The 20240-nt window shown below is 40.9% G+C and overlaps 1 protein-coding gene across 1 annotated transcript in view; it reads right to left on the bottom strand.

Annotated features, from left to right (window-relative positions):
• The window catches only part of Gap43 (growth associated protein 43), a 102444-nt gene that overhangs the window by 47858 nt on the left and 34346 nt on the right, over positions 1-20240 (bottom strand). The window contains exon 2 of the mRNA XM_008842875.2: positions 1798-2380. Within this exon, the coding sequence (XP_008841097.1) occupies positions 1798-2380 (583 nt within the window). The remainder of the gene's footprint in view (positions 1-1797; positions 2381-20240) is intronic.

Genomic DNA, 20240 nt, shown 5'->3' with positions numbered 1-20240 from the left:
CTTGCTTTGCTGAATAAGTCAAAACCAATACTAGATTCATTTAACTTACTATCAACTGTGAAAAATTTCCCATCTTCTTAACCTTAAGATCAGATCTCTGGGGCAAGTATGTAGTTACAATACAGATTTAAAATGGTAGAAAGAAGCCTGTGATTCATTTGGAGCTTGAGTGTAAGAGTATGCTGATTAATTATGGTAATTATTATAATCAAGATTCTTACAGAATGTGGACAGGGGGGATGAAAAATATCTGCCAGATGTCTGAACATTTCTAAGATCATTCTCATGATCTTTCCCAAGATTATGGACCAGCCCAAATTTAGACCCTTGGTTTAATGGGTTAAATCCACAAATTTTTAAAGAGGAAAACCCACTCTGCTAAATTGGCACAGAAACAACTGTATCTCTAAAGATCTTTGGAGTTGGAAGGTACAGTGGTTACTGTTGATGAAAGCTTGATGAGAGTCTGTCTCCTGGGAGATAATAAAGAACACTTCCGAGTATGCTTGTGAGGACTATCCAAGAGAGGATTAGCCTGAAGGATCTGTCACAATCAATGTTTTTTTCCACTGATTGATTAAAATAAGAGTAGACTTCAGCAGGTGGTTGAGTTACGGAAGGTGAAGTCTCGTTGAAGGAAAAGTGTATCCCTTCCAGTGCTACTTAGTGGGACCATTTCTCTCTCTCTCTCTCTCTCTCTCTCTCTCTCTCTCTCTCTCTCCTGGCTACCATAAGGTGAGCTCCCATGATATTCAACCTCACCACAGGCCCATGGCAATGGAGCAAGCCCATAATAGACTAGAACATCAGAACGTTTGGAGCTATAAAACAAAGTAAGTTTTTCTTCCCTTAAATTGTTTTTCTTGTGCAATTGACAGTGATAAAGATAACAAAGAAGGTATTCTTGGATCATACTAGACTATAGGAAGACCTTGGATACTGTCGCTCTTCACCATTGAAGGCAGGGGAGTTCATTAGATCTGTCTTGCTCTTGGGACATTCTTTTCCAATTCTACACAGGCTCTTTGGGCAATAATAATGAAAACATTCCAACTTCCAAGTCATAGCTCCAAACTGAAGAGAATCCAGTACCTTTTCATATTCATAGTCAACTCTCAAATATTTATGCATCTGAGAGAAAGTAGTGTCTTTCAATAATAAAATGATAATTTATGTGTTTGGAGTTTTTTTCTTTTGTTTTTGCCAACGTCAACAGACTTATTTTCCAATTATGTCTGACCCTAATTAGTGTCACAATTAACACTCTGCAGAGCATACACACACAGACATTCTACTCACCAATTGGTGGTGGGTGGAATGCCCAGAAACATATTGTGGGATCCGGAAAGGAGGTCTGAGATTATATTTTTGCTGCTGGCAATTCACACACTAGATAATCAATAAAGAGTTGGCTGTATTCGTACCAGGCCCTTCCGAGAGCCAAATAATCGCATTAGCTAATTCCTATCCATGAAATAAACGTAGTCTCAGTAATTACTTATTAAACTAAGTCTATCAGCATACAGAATATTTTCTTTTAGCTGGAATTATCAAGCTTGACTGTTTATATCAACCTAATTAAGATAATTGTCAAACTCTCCAGCACTGGCTGCCATACAAAACTTTCTGAATTTTCTCTCGGACTCGGAGAAAATTTGGGGGATTCAGAACAGCTTCCATGATCCCAGAACTTGCTGTCTAGACCCATCCCCTTTGATTGCCCAGGTGGTCTGGCTCTCAGATTGGCATGCCTGGCTCGTCCCACCCTGGGCTCCCAACCCTTGCTACCCCACTTACCTATCTTCTCTGCTTGGCTGCTCTCCGCAGTCTCCGTTGGAGGCTGGGCTGCCTTGGTGGCAGCGTCCTCTGCAGCAGGGGTGGTGGCAGCAGCATCAGTGACAACAGCAGGCACGTCGGCTTGTTTAGGCTCCTCCTTGGCTGGGCCGTCTTCGGCCTTGGAGGACTGCGAGTTATCAGTGGAAGCTTTAGTGGCACTTTCTGTCTCAGCAGAGCCGGCCTTCTCCTCTGAGGGCACAGCCTGGGGGGCCGCATCTGGGGCGCCCTCGCCCTTCTTCTCCTCAGAAGGAGCATCTCCTGCCTTGCTGGGCTCGTCAGCCTTGGGGCTGGTGGCTGGGGCTGTGTCAGTAGTAGCAGGACCATCTCCCTCCTTCTTCTCCACTCCGTCAGCAGCAGGTGCATCATCCTTCTCGTTCGCTTCCGCCTCGGCAGCTGGTGCATCACCCTTCTTCTCGCCTTTGAGCTTTTTCCTTGTTATGTGTCCACGGAAGCTAGCCTGAATTTTGGTCGCAGCCTTATGAGCCTTGTCTTCCGGTTTGACACCATCTTGTTCAATCTTTTGGTCCTCATCATTCTTTTCAACCTTTGTGAAGAAAAGAGGGACAAAAAGGAAAGCTTAAGGGGTGTTCTTTTCCTTTGAACCTCATCACTGGATCTCTGTTGAGTGACCATCCAATACTAAGCACCTTACTTGGAGTTAAGGGAAATTCAACTTAATCGTCTAAGACAGCCACTCCTCTTTTTAAGAGAACAGGTTTCCTATATAAAACTGCCTAGTCTCAAGCTTGAGATCTTTCTTCCTCAGCCTCCAAAGTGCAGGGATAATAGGCATGAGTCACTGCCCAGCTACTAATGTCCTGGACTTCAAGAGTCACTAGTGTTAGCTGGAGTGGTGGCACATGCCTTTTATCCCAGCACTTGTGAGGTGGAGGCAGGCATATCTCTGTGAGATCAAGTCCAGCCTGGTCTACGTGGGAAGTTCCAGGCCAGCTGGGACTACAGGAAGAACCTGTCTCAAAAAGATGAAAAAAGAAAGATCAAGGGCATTAGAAAAGTGTGCTAGTGCACCCCTGTAATTCCAACACTAAAGAGGTTGAGGCGGGAAGATTGCTGCGGTTTCAAGGCCAGCCTGGACTACATAGTGAGCTCCAGGGGAGCTTCAGTACTCTCTCTCTCTCTCTCTCTCTCTCTCTCTCTCTCTCTCTCTCTCCCTCAATCTCTCTCTCAATCTCTAAGAACAAACATAAAAAAAAAAAACCTCTCTGATGCTATTTTATAGGTATTTCCTTCTCAAGTCAATGCTGTGCTACTTACAACCTTAAACCAGCCTTGTTTTAGATGTACCTTGACGATTCAAATCACATTTGCTGTAAGTTTTAATGAAAAAGCTCTGAAAGATAATGGGTTCTCAGGATTTCTGAGGACTCTAAAACTTAATGACTTGGGAAATATTAGGGAACTCTCTATTCATCCCTTCCCCTAAGATTTCAAGCATGATCAGAAAATTAATATATTCAGGGAAGAGCTTGGTAGATGGTTCAACAAGTAATTCCACTAGGATTTTATGCAAAATATGAATGAATTTCCGGGCTTTGAGGAATTTGGAATGTGATGATTCAGAATGCTGGTCACCAAAGGTCTAGCTTTCTCATATGTGTAGTCCAAAGACAGTGGAATGCGTAGCGTACCTTCAAATGTTGAACACAGAAAAAAGTCACTAGCATTGAGTTATAAAGGTGAAAAATACTACTTTGAGTTTTCAAAAACTGGCTTATATTTACTAAGTCACAATTTCATATCCCTAAAGTAATTTAAACCTAAAATTAGTTTTCTATTATTATCAATAAAATTATCCTAGTCATGCGAGGGGAGTAAAAGTTTTTTACCTTTTGCTGACAATATTTACAGTGCTACAGATGCTTTCTTTCCATTTGGAAATTAAATCAGAAGACAGGAATAAGAGGCACAGTCATGGAAAGAAATATAGACAAGTTCACAAAGTTCTACATTACTCTAGTGCTCACCATGTTGCCTGGTCTGGCTACTGATGGTCTGTTCTTTCCTTTAACCTTTCCTTCACTATATATTCTTTATTTACTTATTTTTATTCTTTGCCAGTTTCACGTATGTATGTAATGAATTTTAATCACTTCCACCCCTCTTCACCCTCTTCCTTCTCCCACCAAACCCCTTCTTTCCAGTGAGTTACCTTCTTGCTTTCAAATCTTTTTATGTGTGTCCACTGAGTTTAGAGTTGCTTGCATGGGTGGGAGGTTATTTACTGGAGCATGGGCAATTTATCAGCTGCTACACCATTGAAAAAATGATACTCTCTTCCCTAGCAAACCATTAACTGTCAATGGAGGAGTGGGGTCTTCAGCCCTCCTCGGCCAAAAGAAATATCGAGGGGCCTAATATTATGCACATTTTGTGCCACAGTGAGTTCCTGAGTACAAAGGCCATGTCAAGTCTAGAAGACTGCTTTAACTTTTGAGCATTTAACTTTTGCTCACTTTTGCAAGCCCTGTTCTAAGCACTGGTAGTTACAACAATAAGCAATATTTCCTCAGAACACCATTAATAAAAGAGTGTTTATCATGTACCACATCCTATGCTTAGTCCAAATCTGGTCTTGGCTTTGACCTTGCCCTTTGCTCCAGGAAGTTTAGGAAGAAAACCCCCGGCAACCAACACACAGTATGTTTTTCCACCTGTCATATCAGCTCTATCCCAGTGACCCAGATCCTGCTAATCATCATTCAGTCCTGTGTGACATTCTTTGGACAAGCATACAGATCTGTCATAGCTTAGGACCTTCAGCATGCTAGTGGATACACAAAGGTATCTTTTAGAACAAGATGCATGTGAGGCTAAAAAGCAAGATTGACAATTTTTCTCAGTAAAATTCAAGACAGGTTTTTTTTCTTTTCCCTCAGTTAACCATGCATATAATCCTACACAGGAAGAAAGAAGGTAAAAAGCACTTTGAAGGGGCCCAGCCTCCTCCCTCCTCCCAGGGCCATGCTGTAACTGCTCTGTCTGATGCACTGTCACCTTCCTGCCATCCTGCTGCTCTTGATGGCTCCTACTGGGACACACACAGCACAATCTGGGGTATGGGAGCAGCTGTCCCTGCCAGGAGCCCTCTGCTCAGAGATGGAATCATAACCCTGTAAAATTAACAGTTGTGAATGGAGCATGGAGCAGAGCCAAGATGTTATTTATTTTACTCTATCATGGGTTTTCTGAATGAGGCTCCATCTTACATGATAGGACATCTGCACTTAAACACTGATGCCAAGTGATTATTTAATATAAATACTGTTTCTTGTGTGAGTGACTAAACCAGTTATTTCAGATTAGGCCAATGTGCAGAGAAGACTCTCTAGTGACTCAAGAAAACTACCGTTTTATAGCCTTGTCTTCCCTTGAAGAACACAAAGCATAGGGGATAAACTTCTTAAGAAGTTGGAAAACAGGAGGTGAACTAACCGAAACTAAGTATATATGTAAAGCCCTTATGGAAGCTCACTGCTTTTTAAGCTAATTAAATAATACAATTTAAAAAAATAAATAAATAAGGAGTTTGAAGCCCTGCATGGACTTCCTCTAGAACACATGCACTATTAAATAAAAATCTCAGTGCTAGACATGAGATATCTCCCCCACAACTCCAGAACCCTCTTTCCCCAAAACAACACAGTCTATTAGCATTGCTATTGGTTTTGCACCAAAACCTGAACCCAGAGGAACCAGAGATCATTCTGGGAATTCTGGGAAAACCATGACTTTGAAAAATTAAGTGATTGGCCCCATCTATAGAATGAAGGAGTAAGTGTTACAGTTTGCGTTTGAATTTGGGTTCTTTTACCAAGTGGACCCATCTCCAAGGTCCAAATTATTGCCATTACTGACCTAGAATTGCTTAGAGTTTCTTGTAGCAGATAATCTATGAAACATCAGGTTAACATTGTCACTCATTTATGCAGTACTGAGAATCTATTCCAGCACACACAGTAGAGAGGGGATACAGTATACATTCTGAACTAAAAATAATATCCCACATTTTTCTGTGACACCTCAAAACATTTAACATTTTCCAATTATATGGGGAATACTCAACCCTCCAAGCAAAGAGAACTTTACCTATCTGAAATAGGATTTATTTTTAAATACTTTAAAAATTATTAATTTGTGCTAATTCTTCTTGCTAAGTGTGATTCTTCTCTTCTGAAATAGACATGTTTTAAATGTGTGCTATTAAATATTAGAAGTAAGTGATTTTTTATTTTATAAATTGCTCACAGTTAAGGGATTGCTTTGGATCTCAAATGAGTCTTGCACTTTGAATTTTTTTTAAAGGTATTGGAATTGTTAAAGATTATGAGGATTTTTAAAGTTTGACTGAAAGTATTTTACATTAGAAGATGGTTATTAGTCTAGAAGACAAAAGTGGAAGGTTATGGCTTAAATATGATGTGTTTGGATGTCAAGTTGACAAAGGTAGAATTGTGATTGTTTAAAGTTCATTGTCAACCTGACAAGATCTGGAATCACCTAGGAGACCAGCCTCCAAGTACACCTGCAAGGAGTTATGTGGATTAGGATAACTGAAATGGGAAGATCCATCCTAAAGGTGAGTGGGGCTATTCCCCCAGAAAGAAAGAAGTGAGCTGAGCACATGTATTCATCTCTCTCTGCTTCCTCACTGTGGAAATGATGTGATCAGCTGCTTCAAGCTCCTGAGGCTTGACTTTCCTGACATGATAGACTGTACCCTTGAACTGTATGCTGAAATAAATTCTCTCTCCCTTAAGTTCCTTTTGTCAGGGTATTTTATCATAGCAACGGGGAAAGGAGATGAGACATTAAGATATCTTTAGTAAACTAAAATATGATCAATTCATTGGGCAAAAGTTTTGTGTTTGTATGTGTGTGTGTGTGTGTGTGTGTGTGTGTGTGTGTGTTTGAGTATACTGCCTGCATGAGTGTAAGTGCATCCATGTCAATGCAGTGCCTGTGGAGGTCAGAAGAGGGAGTCAGATTCCCCTGGAACTGAAGTTAGGATGGTTGTTGTGCATCTTGTGAGTGTTGAGAATCAAACCTTGGTCCTCTACAAGAGTAGTCGGTGCTCTTAACCAAATGAACCATCTTCGCAGCCTCCCCACAAAAGCTATTTTTAGGAAACATAATCAAAGGACCAGGGATATCCTGAGTAATGTTTATTTTCTCTAACACACTATAGTTTTCATGCTTATCAAAAATCTAGTGTGGCCTATAAAATACCAGGAAGTTTACAGAATCTGGAAAGTGCCCAGTTATTATTCATTTTATTTTTATTACTAATTTACTATGATAAAAATCAACAAAATTGTATTCTACTTGTGAACATAATTGATACTTTGTCAGTACACTTTAGAAAACTATGTTATCAAACCATTTACAGTTGTACTTCTATAATTTCTTTAAATGTAATTAAAGATCAGAAATACATTGAAATGACCCTTCTAAATAAGAGAAAGGAGGATGGGTGAGCCTCCTCCAATTCTTCAGGTGACACGTCCTTGCATCTGGACAGATGAAAAGAAAAATGGTCATAGCTGGAACATACAAGGCTCCTTCTACACTAAGCAGGCTCGGTTGAAGGGTTTTCTATGGAGACAAAGGGGAAAAGGGAAGGATGTAGGTAGAAGTGATGAAACCAGTAGGCCTTTGCCAACAACTGTCACAGCTTGTTCGAACTCTGGTTTGGGGTCTGGCAAAAGTCCTTTTTTTATTTACTGGGTGCATAGCGGCACAAGTACTTGTCCAAGAGGAATGTAAGAATGAAGGCAGAGTGGTGGTGAAAGAGACCATGTTCTTCCTCAAACAAAGGCGCAGCACATTGCCACAGCTCCAGAGTCCATAAGAAATGATCACCAACTGCTAAATAAAAAACAAGTATGGGAGACTCTAATAGTACCGGTGACTTCTCAGATAATGGCTAGGGATAAAGACGGGTCTTTGGTACATTTCATGTATTATTTAGCAAGTACATTTCACCTACTTCCTTAGTAATGTAAAGGGACATGTTTAATACAGTACAAAACACTATTGCATAGATAGCATAAAGCATCATATTAAGAGAGCTATGTCAGGCTCAGAAAGACAAATGCCATGTGTTTTCTCTCATCTGCTGAACTTGTTATAATTATATACAGAAGCTAAAGATATGGCTCAACAGTTAAGAGAGCCTCATGTTCTTGTAGAGCACTGGAGTTTACCTCCAGTACCCACATTGGGCAGCCCACAACTGCCTGTAACTCCAGTTCTGGGAATCCAATGGCCTCCATGAGCACTCCACACTCAAATGCACATACACACACACATAAATAAAGAATAAAATAAATCTTAAAAAAATAAAATGAAATTATGTATGTGTATTTGTCATGAAACTAAAAGAAGTATCATGAGAAGGAAGGAAGAGATCTTGAGAGAGGTGGGAAATAGAGGAAGGTAATGTATTAGGAATAAGGAAGGAGGACTGGGTTGGGGGAAAGAGGCAACAACCAGATGGAGGAGATTCAGGGGAATGGAGCGGAGGGCAGTGGGGATAGAATAGGGACAAAGTATGACATATATGGAGGTGCTATGAGGAAGCTCATTATTCTGTAGTTGAATCTAAAAATTAATAATAGAAAAGCAGAACTGGAATAAAACTGAGCTCCCATTCAAAAGACTTGCCTTATATTTATTTGTACATTTTAAACTCTATTTGTCCCATTAAAACAGAGGCAAAAAGTTCATTATAATGGGCACTTTATAAGATTTATCTTTTCTATTTTTCCTCATTTGTATGTGTGTACATGTCTGTGTAAGAAAATGTGGAGGCCAGAAAAGGGTGCTGGATTCCTTGGAGTTGGAGTTACAGAGGGTTGTGAACAGCCTAGCATGGGTGCTGGGAACTGAACTTGGGTCCTCTTGAAGAGCTGCAAATGCTCTTAACAGCTGAGCCATCTCTCTAGTCCCATAATGGATACTTTCTAACAGGAAAACTCAGCTTATGAGAAAGACCCTGTCTATATTTGCTGTGAATTCCAAGGTTTTAGAATGTTACCTAGTACATAACAGGTACTCAGTTAATGTTTGTTTGATGAACTAAATTTTCCATGAATTGTGCTGGGGAAATGGCTCAGCAAGTAAAGGTGCTTGATGACAACTCTAACAATCCACATTTGATACCCAGGACCCACATGGTGGAAGGAGAGAGACGGTTTCATAAAGTAGTCCTCTAATCTCCACATGTACCACACACACACACACACACACACACACACACACACACACACCAAAGTTTCAACACCTTAAATAATGCCATTTCAGAAAGTTGATGATAGGCAAATATGTCAGAATTTAATTTTGTCAGCTTTTGTGAGACGCCTTTGCTTCTCAGTTATGAAGTTCAAGAGTATCTCTAGGTACAGAAGTGAATATGTAGAGTCCAATAAGGAGAAAAGCTTGCAAACTACAAACATGCCATTACTAATACTAATAACAACAAGAGGTCAGCACTTATAATTATCAAAGCTACAGACAGCTATGATATAGAGAACCTCTATTCATTTTATCCTTGGATTGGAAAGAGTCTTAACAATAAAACTATGTTTCTAATATCTATTTCTGCTATAGTAGAGAAACTATTGAAGATATTTGAGAAGTACTGTAGAAAATTATCTCTCTGTCTCTACTGATACCTAATCCACGCATTGTTCAAGGTCTGAGGTTGGGTGACACCCTTCTTTAAACTGGGATTGGGAAAAGCCTAGGTTTAAGTCAAGGTACATATTTATGCTAGCCATTACCCAGGGCACATGCTACACAGACTTTGGTTAAACTCTTACAAGAAAACATTTGGGTGTGGCAGACACAAGAATGGATTGCCTAATTGAATCAAGGATCAAAGTCACTGACAGATAAAAGAGTGACAGTCCTGTGAGAAAGGGTCTCCATTCATGAGTAGGGGAGCAGCCTCTCTGGTAAATACTGTTTGCTTCAAAAGTTTCTTTTGATGACCTCGAGAAGTGGCATGCTCAATGGATTAAAGGAGGAAGAGATGAGTGAGACATTAGGCTCTGCTCTCACAGAAGTCACTATGGCTGTGACGACCAATGAACTGGAAAGAAAAGAGGAGCTCCTTATCAGACCACTGAAAAGGCTGACATCATAGGCCAGTCATGAAGGAATCATGAGGCTTTTTCTGGTCACAGCTGGGATAGGAGAGAACAGTAGACAGCCAATGTATCTGGGAAAAGATGGACAAGTACCCTAAAAGATGACCAGTAGGCAGCCCTCTTGCTCACCACCAAAAGCGACTCCTTCCAAGGAAAAGGCCCAAGAACAAACCACATCCTGAATTGGTGAAGATGGTCAGAGTGGCCCAGCAGGAAGGGAGCCCCTGATCTGTAGAAGTTAACATAAAACAAACTTCTTCCCTATAAGACACTGCAAAATCTCCCTTGAATTGGAGACTCAGGAATGCAAGATACTTCCTGTAAGCTGGAGCTATGTGGTTCCCTCCTGTGAGCCAGAGCTGTGGTCTCCTCCAGTAAGCTGGAGTCATGGTCACCTACTGTAAGCTGAAGCTATGATCTCCTCCTGTGAATGTGGAGATGTGGGCCCCTCCCGTTGGCCTGAAGCTTTGGACCCGTATGGTGAGTCACAGTTCCGCATTCCTCTTGAAGTAGGTTGAAGGTGGAGCAGAGTAGAACATGGAGGATTTCCTGGTATTTCAGTCTTCTCTGAGTGATCATATTCCTCACGTCCTCCTGCCCTATGGTCCCAGTTGTGCATACAGAAGCTTTGCCTCTTAGTTGCAGATTTTGGTCTTGGGAGAACTGATTCTCTGCAACAAACCTCCCACTTCCCCCTGAGGCCCAGCTGTGGTTCTCACTCCACATGTGGTCTTGGGGATCCAGGCCTTGATGTTGGACCTCTCCCATTACCAGGCACCAAGAGGTTTTCCATTATTTTTCTATTGCTCTTCTACAGCCCCAGTGTGCCTTGATCTATGCCCAAATTGGTCTTCTAGAGACAAAAAAAAATCAGTCTGGGAAGTTAAAAAATGAAGGCAAAGTACTATAATAACTAAACTGATATAATTCTCAAACTAAAAATAAGTAATTATATCTTAGAATATAAATTTGAAATTCTATATGTTTATTATAGTTTTTGAATATTGTTTACTAGTAAAACTGTACTATCAAGCTTCAACAATAATGTGAAATTTGTTATTGTTCCTATATAAAAGGATAGTGACTGTTGATTTATTTCTTGTGAATTAAATCCTTCTCAGAAGTTATGAGTCATTTGGTTCTGGATACATTCTATTCAATGAATAGATGACAGGGACCTTCCTCATCTATTCTAACATATATTGTTCTCCAAATATTGCTACTCTTGGCTAACCTCCATTTCTTTTCCTTCCTAGTACTTATAATCAACTGACATGAGCTTTCATCCCACTATTAACTAAATCTTGTCTTGAACTGTAAAGTCTCAAGAACAGAACTGTCACAACTTTGTACATACTCAGAGCCCCACAGTTAAAATAATATCAGCATATCATTGATCTTTGGAAAATATTTATTGATGGTTGCTACAAGTGACTACATGCCACTCTGCGTCACTGATCACAGAGCATGTAAACAGGCAATGCTCAATCAACTGGATGGATATCCCAGCTCTGCTAGGAAGCTCTTGGCCACAAATACCTGACACAATCAGGCTCCTTCAGCAGTCCTTTTCCTCTATCCTCTGCCATTTGTAATAAGAGGACAGTCTATCCAATGTGCTCCTCATCATAACCGTGTGAAGAACACATCACACTCCCTGAGTCATAACCCAGACCACTGAAAAGACAAAAGGAAGCAGTGTCATCCAGATTCTAAGTGACGTAGCCCATCCTTGGCCCCACTTAAGCATGTGATTTTTAAAAATGGAATACAGAAAGTCAGTCATCCTTGGTATTTCAGGGTGTAAGCTAGGCATTACCAGTGTAGGTCTCAAACCCTGCTCTGCCTTGTACTTAACCAGCTCTTTGCTTTAGACAAGTGATTTTCAGGTTCCTTACCTGTGAGATGTAGGAAAGACTACTCCATTGTGTTATGAAGATGGAACTAGTTAATTCCTGAACTTAAACCACTTTAACACAGTCCCTGACATATTGTATGTTTTCAGGAATGGGTAACTGGTATAATTTTTCTCATTATAATCACTGTCATCAACTAGATACAGTGGCACATGCCTGTAATCTAAGCACTTTAGAGCTAGAGGCAGGAGGATCAGGAGTTCAAGGCCAGATTCACCCTATAGAGTGAGTTAAAAGTGATCCTGGGCTACATGAGACCTTGTCCCAAAAATGAAAGAACAAACGATCACTGTCATCCTCATCATTATTATCTCAGAACAATTTCTTCCTACTCAGGAGACTAAGTTAAGACCTGTCAATAAGATAAATATCAAAGATGGTTTGATCATTAGATCTTACTCATCTACAGGCTTGCTGGCATACCCATGCAGAGATGGGAGAAGGAGCTCCTTAACTCTCCAGTGCTGCAGAGCTATCTGTCTTAAAAGAAATAAATCATCAACTGTTTACAAATGCCACAATATGCAATTCAGTCCCTTCCTATCCTTTGAGAAGGGGGAGATCTGTTTTATACTGTCAAGGTTAAGTCACAGTCCCACTCTTTTACCACCTGTCCTAGTTTGTTTCTCCATTGCTGTGACAAAACACTCTGACCACTACCAACTTGGGGAGGAAAGGCTTTATTCAGCTTACATCTCTCGGGGTCACAGTTCATTAGGGAGCCCAAGTTAGGAACTCAGGGTAGGAACCTGGAAGCAGGAGTTGGAGCACAGGCCATGGAGGAATGCTGCTTACTGGCTTGCTCCCCCACCCCTGCTCAGCCTGCTTTCTTATGCAACACAGGCCCACCTGCCCAGGGGTGGCACCACCCACAGTGAGCTAGGTCCTCCCACATCACTCAACAACCAAGAAGGTGCCCCATGGACATGGCCTCAGGCCAGTCCAATGAAGGCAATTCCCCAACTGAGGCTCCCTCAACCTAGATGTGTCAAGTTGACACTGAAGCTGTCCAGCACACCACCTGACACACACTAACTGATTCCCTCTCCATCTTCTCTAAGTTTATCCATCTTCTAAACCTCTCTATAGTCCAGCAACAAATGATGAAGTCTCTTCATTTTTGAAACATATGGCCTTCATCTTACATCCCCTCATCTTAAATCTTATTTAGCTATTCTTTCTGCCCAACTGATCCACTTATATCCCTTTCACATCTAGGCAACAGACTGTGTTGGTCTATATCTACTTTATGTATTCATAACTGGTGATACCCATAGCAGATAAAAGCTATGAATGCAGATGCCAGACATTTTATGGGGGATTAGCTTGAGAATCTGTTCAGATTTTTCAACTGCATTCAACACACCCCCACAGACTAATTACTAATGCCCAAATGTCATGTCATGTACCTAATATCTAGAAAGGGTACATGTTACCTATTGCCAGAGCGCATGTCATTACGAAAACTAATTAAATCCAGTCCAAGTTTGGTGAGAGATTTTTAAATAAAAAACAACTTGAAATACCATTAGCAAATAAAGGATACTGGCTTGAATTTATGTATGATTCACTGAGAAGTATTTTCAACTTAATAAAACTGTTCCTCAAGGAATTTCAATGAGATAGATTGAGTAAATCTGCTATCCGCTTTACAAGGGAAGGAAACAAATTGGTGGAAACCCCCATAGATAAAAGAATGGGTCTTAAACCTAGGCCTATAATCTCTTATATTTTAAACAACCTACAGGAGAATGATCCTAATTATTTAAAAGTAGACATTTTGGAAATATTATTGAATAAGTAGCAATTCTAATAATTGGCTCCAAGACTGAAAATATATACTATCTGTAAAATATGTGGGACAATACAAATGAATTGAAAATTCTCCCTTCATAGACACCAGGGAATGGGTGAGATATTTGATAAATATTTATGTTTTTCATTCTTTCACAATTCAATGAGTAAGAAGTTTCAAGACTGTTTTTAAGAAAAAACAGTAGTGTGCCCTCATTAAAAAACAATATTGAAAGTAAGCATTGTGTATATAAATCACTAGTAACAAACTAAAAGTGCACTGTTACATGTTAAGAATTTCCTAAATATTTTAGTATGTGTTTATACTTATGCACATATATGTGCCAAGTATCTTTATTAAATATATTTTTTGATAACTATGTAATTCTACCACTACATACATATGGTATTATTTTTGAAAAGGAAGGGAGGGACTAAGGTACAAGGGTATTAAGTAGTTTGCTCAGAATCACACAGCTAGTAAGTAGCAGAGCTAGGATTCGAAACCAAGTACTTGTAGGTTCCCTGGTTTCTAAAGGAGCAGGCACCAAGGCGGTCACCCCAATTCTATTTTCCCTCTTCAAAATCTCTTTCCAACAGAAAAAAAAAGTAGGAATGAGTCTTCAAAGCAGGGGCTGTGACACCCTGACTTCATCACCCCAGTGACGCTGCAACTCATTTTCTTGTGAAGATTTTGGTGGAGAAGATTCACACTTGAGGTGCTAAGAACAGCTCCTAGGCCAGTTTTTCTATTCGTTTTGAAAGCAGGAGAGAGAAATTATCAGGGAGCAGAGGAAGCAACCCTGGGAGAGAGGAAGGAAGGAGGCCTCAGATCAGGAATTACGGCTTCTTAATTAAATGAGAAAAGTAAGTGGATGAACTGGAGTTACCCTTATGAATTCTTATAGAAGGAAGGGTAGTAAAAATGTTCTGTGATTTATTTCCTGAGTCTAAGGATTAAATCCAGTCCAAGTTTCTGAATTAAATATTGCTCTTTCCTGTACCAATTATTTCTATTTTCTCACAATTATAGGAAGGAAAATAGTGAAACCCACTTGAACCAGCTCTGACTACATACCCAAAACTATCATGCTATTTATATTGCCTAGCTCCTTGAAGGAATATAGTACTGGTTTTAGTGGCTTTTCATTGCAGTGTAAACCATTATAACCCTCCCACTTTGTGGTTCTACAGGAAGAAATACTACATACTTTAAAACCTTCTTCTACCTATAAGGGAAAAGTTTTACTATCTGTTTCAGAAATTCTGTAAGTAAATTTTACAATTTCTGAATTCATTCATGTGAACCTCCCAGGGATTGTTTTATGCTAACTCATCCTTTGAGTAGAGCAATTAGACTAAATTGGGTAAAATAAGGAGATGGTGTCTGATTCTGGGGTTCTGATATTAAAGAAAGTTACTTCCTTTTCAATTTGATGTTTAGACAATTATGTAATATATATACATACATATATATATATACACACACAGTGTCACATGATACAGAGAGATGCACAAAATGTATAGCCCAATGGGGAAAGAGCTGTACATATGTTTGGTGCCTGGGAAGCCTGGAGGCACTCCTTGTTCTAGAGCTCCAGTAGGTCACATATCACCACTCTTTCCCAAATTCTGGTTTACTCATCATAATTAAGGGTTCCTCCTGTTCAGATGTCTCAGGCTGAGAACCAAAAGTAGGGACAAAAGACTCCCAGGGGCTGCAATAACTTTGTGATTAAGTCAATGTGGTGGCTCCTAGCTGGAGTAATTCTTAAGTTTTTCCCTCAACCAAACTCACAAACATAAAGTTTATCAAAGCTGCCTGAAGGCTCTGCAGCCTCTGATTAGTAGTTTTAACAGCATGATGGTGACATGATATAAAAACAGGCTAGACACACACAGTACAAGGTGTGAGTCACTTTGGAGAATCAAAGTACAATGGGGAGGCTGGTAGCAGCATATAGGAAAGCATATACAAAGAGTTTTTTTAGTTAGCAAATGCCTGAAACTCTACCTTAGTACATTATTTCCATATTTTAAGCTTTAAAACTTGGAAATTGATGCTATAATATTCAATCTAAGAAGCTCTCTTACTTGGTCTGTCATCTAATCTTATATTGAATAAAAATAGTGATGTCTTTATCACATCCCTCCCTCTCAAAAAAAAAAAAGAAATTTTAAATATTCCCATTGTTTATGCATTGCTGTGAAATTTGGAGTGGACCTAGTCTTCTGAATGTGCCCTGAACTGCAGCCAAAAAACCCTCACACTCTTCACATGCCCCACATTAGCAGAGGTCATTGTACTCACTGACAGTGTGGCCTTCCTCAGGCTGTTTGTGAGTCTGCTGAAGACCTCCACATCCCTCACAACCAATGACAACAACCCCCCCCCAGATCCTTGTTTAGAGAGTCTTCTTGCTTTGCCTCAGCTGAATGACCAGAGCTTAGCAGCTTTTTTCTACAAAGATCCAAATTATAAGTATTTTTTTAATTTTTGAGCCATATGGTCTCTATTGAAACTATTCTGTCACAATTGTGTGAAGTATCTCATAGACAATGCCTAATAAATGAGCATGCCTATGTCCTAACAGAACTATGACTAGGGAAATCTGCATTTCAGATAATTTTCAGAAGCCACAAAATATTTTCTTTTGATTTTCTTCCAAACACTAAATGGCATTCTATGTTTGCTGGCCAAAGTTTGCCAACCTCTCAAATAACACATACTTTATGCTAAATTCCCAGTGTGTCCTTGATTGTATTTGCTTTTGTGTTATACCTAGTAGTATAGTTTCCTCTTCAACACTATATTATTCTACAAATTCTTGGAGAGAAAGAAAGCTGTCAGAATAATAATGATGATGATAGGGGCTAGCATTCATTCATTCATTGATTCATTCATTCATTCAGTGTTCTAGACACTGAGCTAAGATTTTGCATGGGACTTCTCATAAATATTACTATAGTTTATGAGGTAAATAATATTACTTTTGCAAATGAAAAAATTGATGATTAGAGAGGCTCTATATTTAATGAGTAGTAGAGGTAGGATTTGACTGCCTCAGCCACGTGAATCCAGAGCTCCATCCATCTCACTGTTTCACATACTAAAGACTTAATAAATACATTGGGGGTATACACTAAGTTTTGGACTAACGTCTGCTTTTTATCCTGAGAAAAGTTATATATATTAAGAAACACTGAAAATGAGCTTTCAGGACAATTTACAGGGCCATGGCAGAGGCACTTTGGAGGCAGGTAAGCTTCAGAGACTGAGAAAGAGTGACACTGAAGTCTGCCTGCCTTAGAAGAGCCTTTGCCCTGTTATCTCTTGCATCGCATCATGCACAAAAGCACTTGGACCTGAAGTAATGCAAAGAAGTACAGAAAGAAGTCAGTATGGGAAAATGCACAAGGTACTTGCTAAGCCCAGTGGAAGGGCCAGGCCTGGGAGCCAGCAGCATACCAGCTCCACTCCGAGAAGGAAAGAAATGAGCTGCAGCTGAGGACATCTGAGCACTAGAAAAAGGCTTTCTTTTTTATTTATTTAATTTTTTACCATCAGAGTTGAGCAAATTGCTTATGTGTGAAAGGTTTGTAGAACCAAGTTAAATGGTGCTAAGTCACTAGACAAAAGGTCATACCCTCTAGCTCAAGACACCTGCCTCCAGAGACTATTTCTAACAATTGCCAGCCTAGCTGAGAACAGCCAACGAAAACCATCCACATTAGTGAAGGGAGCACAGCGACCTGACAACAGGAACATAAAAGGGTTCTTAAATCCTCAGGTTGCTGTGTGAGTGAGAAGGAAAGCCAAGGCAGAGAGGCTCTCGCTACAGGCATGCTGCCAACATCCAGGACCAGCGGCATCTGCACCACCAAGGACAGCTGGTGCTGGCCACTCTTGGAGCAGATTCTGGCCTAACCCAAGCATACTGCACCAGGATCTTCAGACTTAGGCACATTAATATGCAAAAAGTACTGGCCGCATTAACCACACTAAACATACCTAATCTGGAAAATGTACAGATCCTTCTGAAGAGCTCTCTAAATGGAAAGACATTTTGAGAACTATATTTATGGAATTCAGAGAAATAAGGAGGAGGAGGAAATGAGGAAAAGACCTGGATCCCTAATCAGGAGGCCAGGGCTGTCCACTTAGACCCTCCCAACCTGACTGCAACCTTCCAAAGTATTGTTACCTCACTGGACCTCAGTTTGTCTATATCCTAAGAGAGCCAAACATTCAAAGGATCAAGCTCCATGTGCCAATGTATTATATGCATTCTTACTTCCTGTTTCTATAGAAAATAAAGCATCTGAGAGGTTCCATATCTAACCCTAGAATCCCAAATGGGCAGGGTCTCCTCCCTGAACTTGCCCTCTACTACCACTTACCTTATCACATCAGTTTTATGTGTATATATACAATTACATATAATTAGTTGTTTATATGCATACCTATAAGCAGAGAATATGCTAGTCCCAACAGACCATCAAATTGAAAAAGGGAAATCTTGCTGTGGCTACTTCTCCCTCAGTACAATGCTTGACTCTACAGTGCAGGGGGTCTTCACTTACATGTACCTGTGAGCTGGCAAATGACTCATCTCATCAGAAAAGTAGACACCACCATCTTTTAAATATCTAATACCAGTCTCTCCAAATACAGGACCACATCATTCCTTAGTCAACGAAAAGCTGTCACTTCCCCGGAGTCTCTATGATCAAAGAGGAAAGGATTCTAAAGGAATTCCTTCCTTGACCATTTTTAAAACCATGCTGTCCGTCTGTGTGGAAAATGTGAATGAAATCTACTTGGAGGAAGAGAGGAAGATTGCTAAACATAAGTAAATAAGCTTTTCAAACCACTGTTAATCTCTGAAAAGATTGGTTTCCACCTATTTAAGTTAAGTAAAAGAGGTGAGACAGCCGCAAGAGAAATGTCTACCTCCCGCCAGCATCCTCCACACATCACTGGCCAGTGCAGTGCATCATCCTTTCAGCACCTTCTGCAAGATCCCTGGTCCCTCCCAGACATTTCCACTCTCCCTTTCCTTTTGTGGATATGACATCATCTGTAGCCTGTGACAAAGCCCATTGTCCCCAGTGTTCCAGGTTCATTCATACTCTGGGATGAAGGAACTGCAGATGCCAGGCGTTCCCAGACTAACAGGAAATCGCACACCACACCATCTAAATTTGGCTAAATCTGAAATAATTTCACTTCTTTCCACCTGCTTCACTTATTATCCTCCCAAGTAAAAGGAAACTGGTCTGCAGTTGTCTGTGGAACATACATTTCATAATGGCAAATGCAATAAAGTAAATAAGCCTAGGAAAAAATATTAATAATTATGAAGAATCATTGTTTCCAAACAGTAAGTCTCTGGCTTTGTGTCCTTAGCTAGTTTTCTCTCCTGTGCTACCTGCTATGACAAGGGATTCCTACTTAGTTTGCAAAGGTCTACTCCTGATGTAAAGAAACCATCCTGCCCTCTGTCCTGGTCTCCCCCTTCGCCCTGCTGAAGAAAAGGGTGCCATCAGCCTGAGGAATGCTAACGTGCTCTTTACAGCCTCCGAGGCACGTAAAAATTGTTGTGACAAGGGGGCTTCCAACTGACACAGCTTTCTCCTTCACCTGCTGTGTAACCTTGACACCACCCAAGTCTAGGTCTGCAGAAGCAGGCCCCTGCAGCTGAAGCTGAAGGGGGAGGTGCAGGCCAGCTGACAGGAAGGAGGCAAGTGGGGAGCCCTGCACAGTGGCCCCCACTGCTTTTCTAAGAGGCCTTGGGGCACAGGCTCAAGCTTTTGTTCTCCAAGTCAAGCCACTAGAGGAAGCAATTATCTCCCAAACAAGAAGTCCCTAGGGCTCCCTTGAAAGCCAGAGTTCTAGGTCGCAAGGGCTTAGGAAGTTGGAAGAGGGACTCTGCTGATTGTTGGCCTGGGGTCCGCACCGCTGAGTGACACGGGAGGTGGTGGGGGCTGCGCAGTCTGTACCACGCCCTGCGGTCCCTGTGGTCCCCGGAGGCCCAGGCTACTCCTGCAGCTCCCAGCCTAGCAGGGATGGTGGGGGCGCTGGAAACCGCTGAGTGATGAGTGGAGGAGAAACAAAGGGATGAGATCACCGTGAAGGAGCCCGGAACCACGGTGGAAGACAGACGGAAATAGATGTGGAAATGTAGGGACAAGGCTGCAGACCAGGGCAGAGAAACCAAGATCTGGAAAGGAGATCAAGAATCTGAAAAAGAGATGAGGAAGTCAGTGTGTGCAGAAACTGGGTAGAGGGCACAATCAAAACCAGCACTGCTTAGGAAAAAAGCAAGGGAGCTAGCTCCCCTGAGCCAGGACCTCTGCTCTGGCAAAGCCCACCATCTGTGTCAGTTCTTTACATTATACGTATCTTGTCTGTTGGGGTGAAAGGATGGGCTGCAGGATGACCCTGAATCTGAAGCACTGTACCTACTTGTTACTTCTCTGAGTATCCACAGCTTTTCTGGGATCAGTTTTGTCTTTTACG

The sequence above is a fragment of the Nannospalax galili genome, unplaced genomic scaffold (assembly GCF_000622305.1).
Source record: "Nannospalax galili isolate Female #2095 unplaced genomic scaffold, S.galili_v1.0 scaffold18, whole genome shotgun sequence".
In the NCBI taxonomy this organism is placed as follows: domain Eukaryota; kingdom Metazoa; phylum Chordata; class Mammalia; order Rodentia; family Spalacidae; genus Nannospalax; species Nannospalax galili.
Note: the sequence above shows the minus strand (reverse complement) of the source record. Positions and strands in the feature narration are given on the sequence as shown.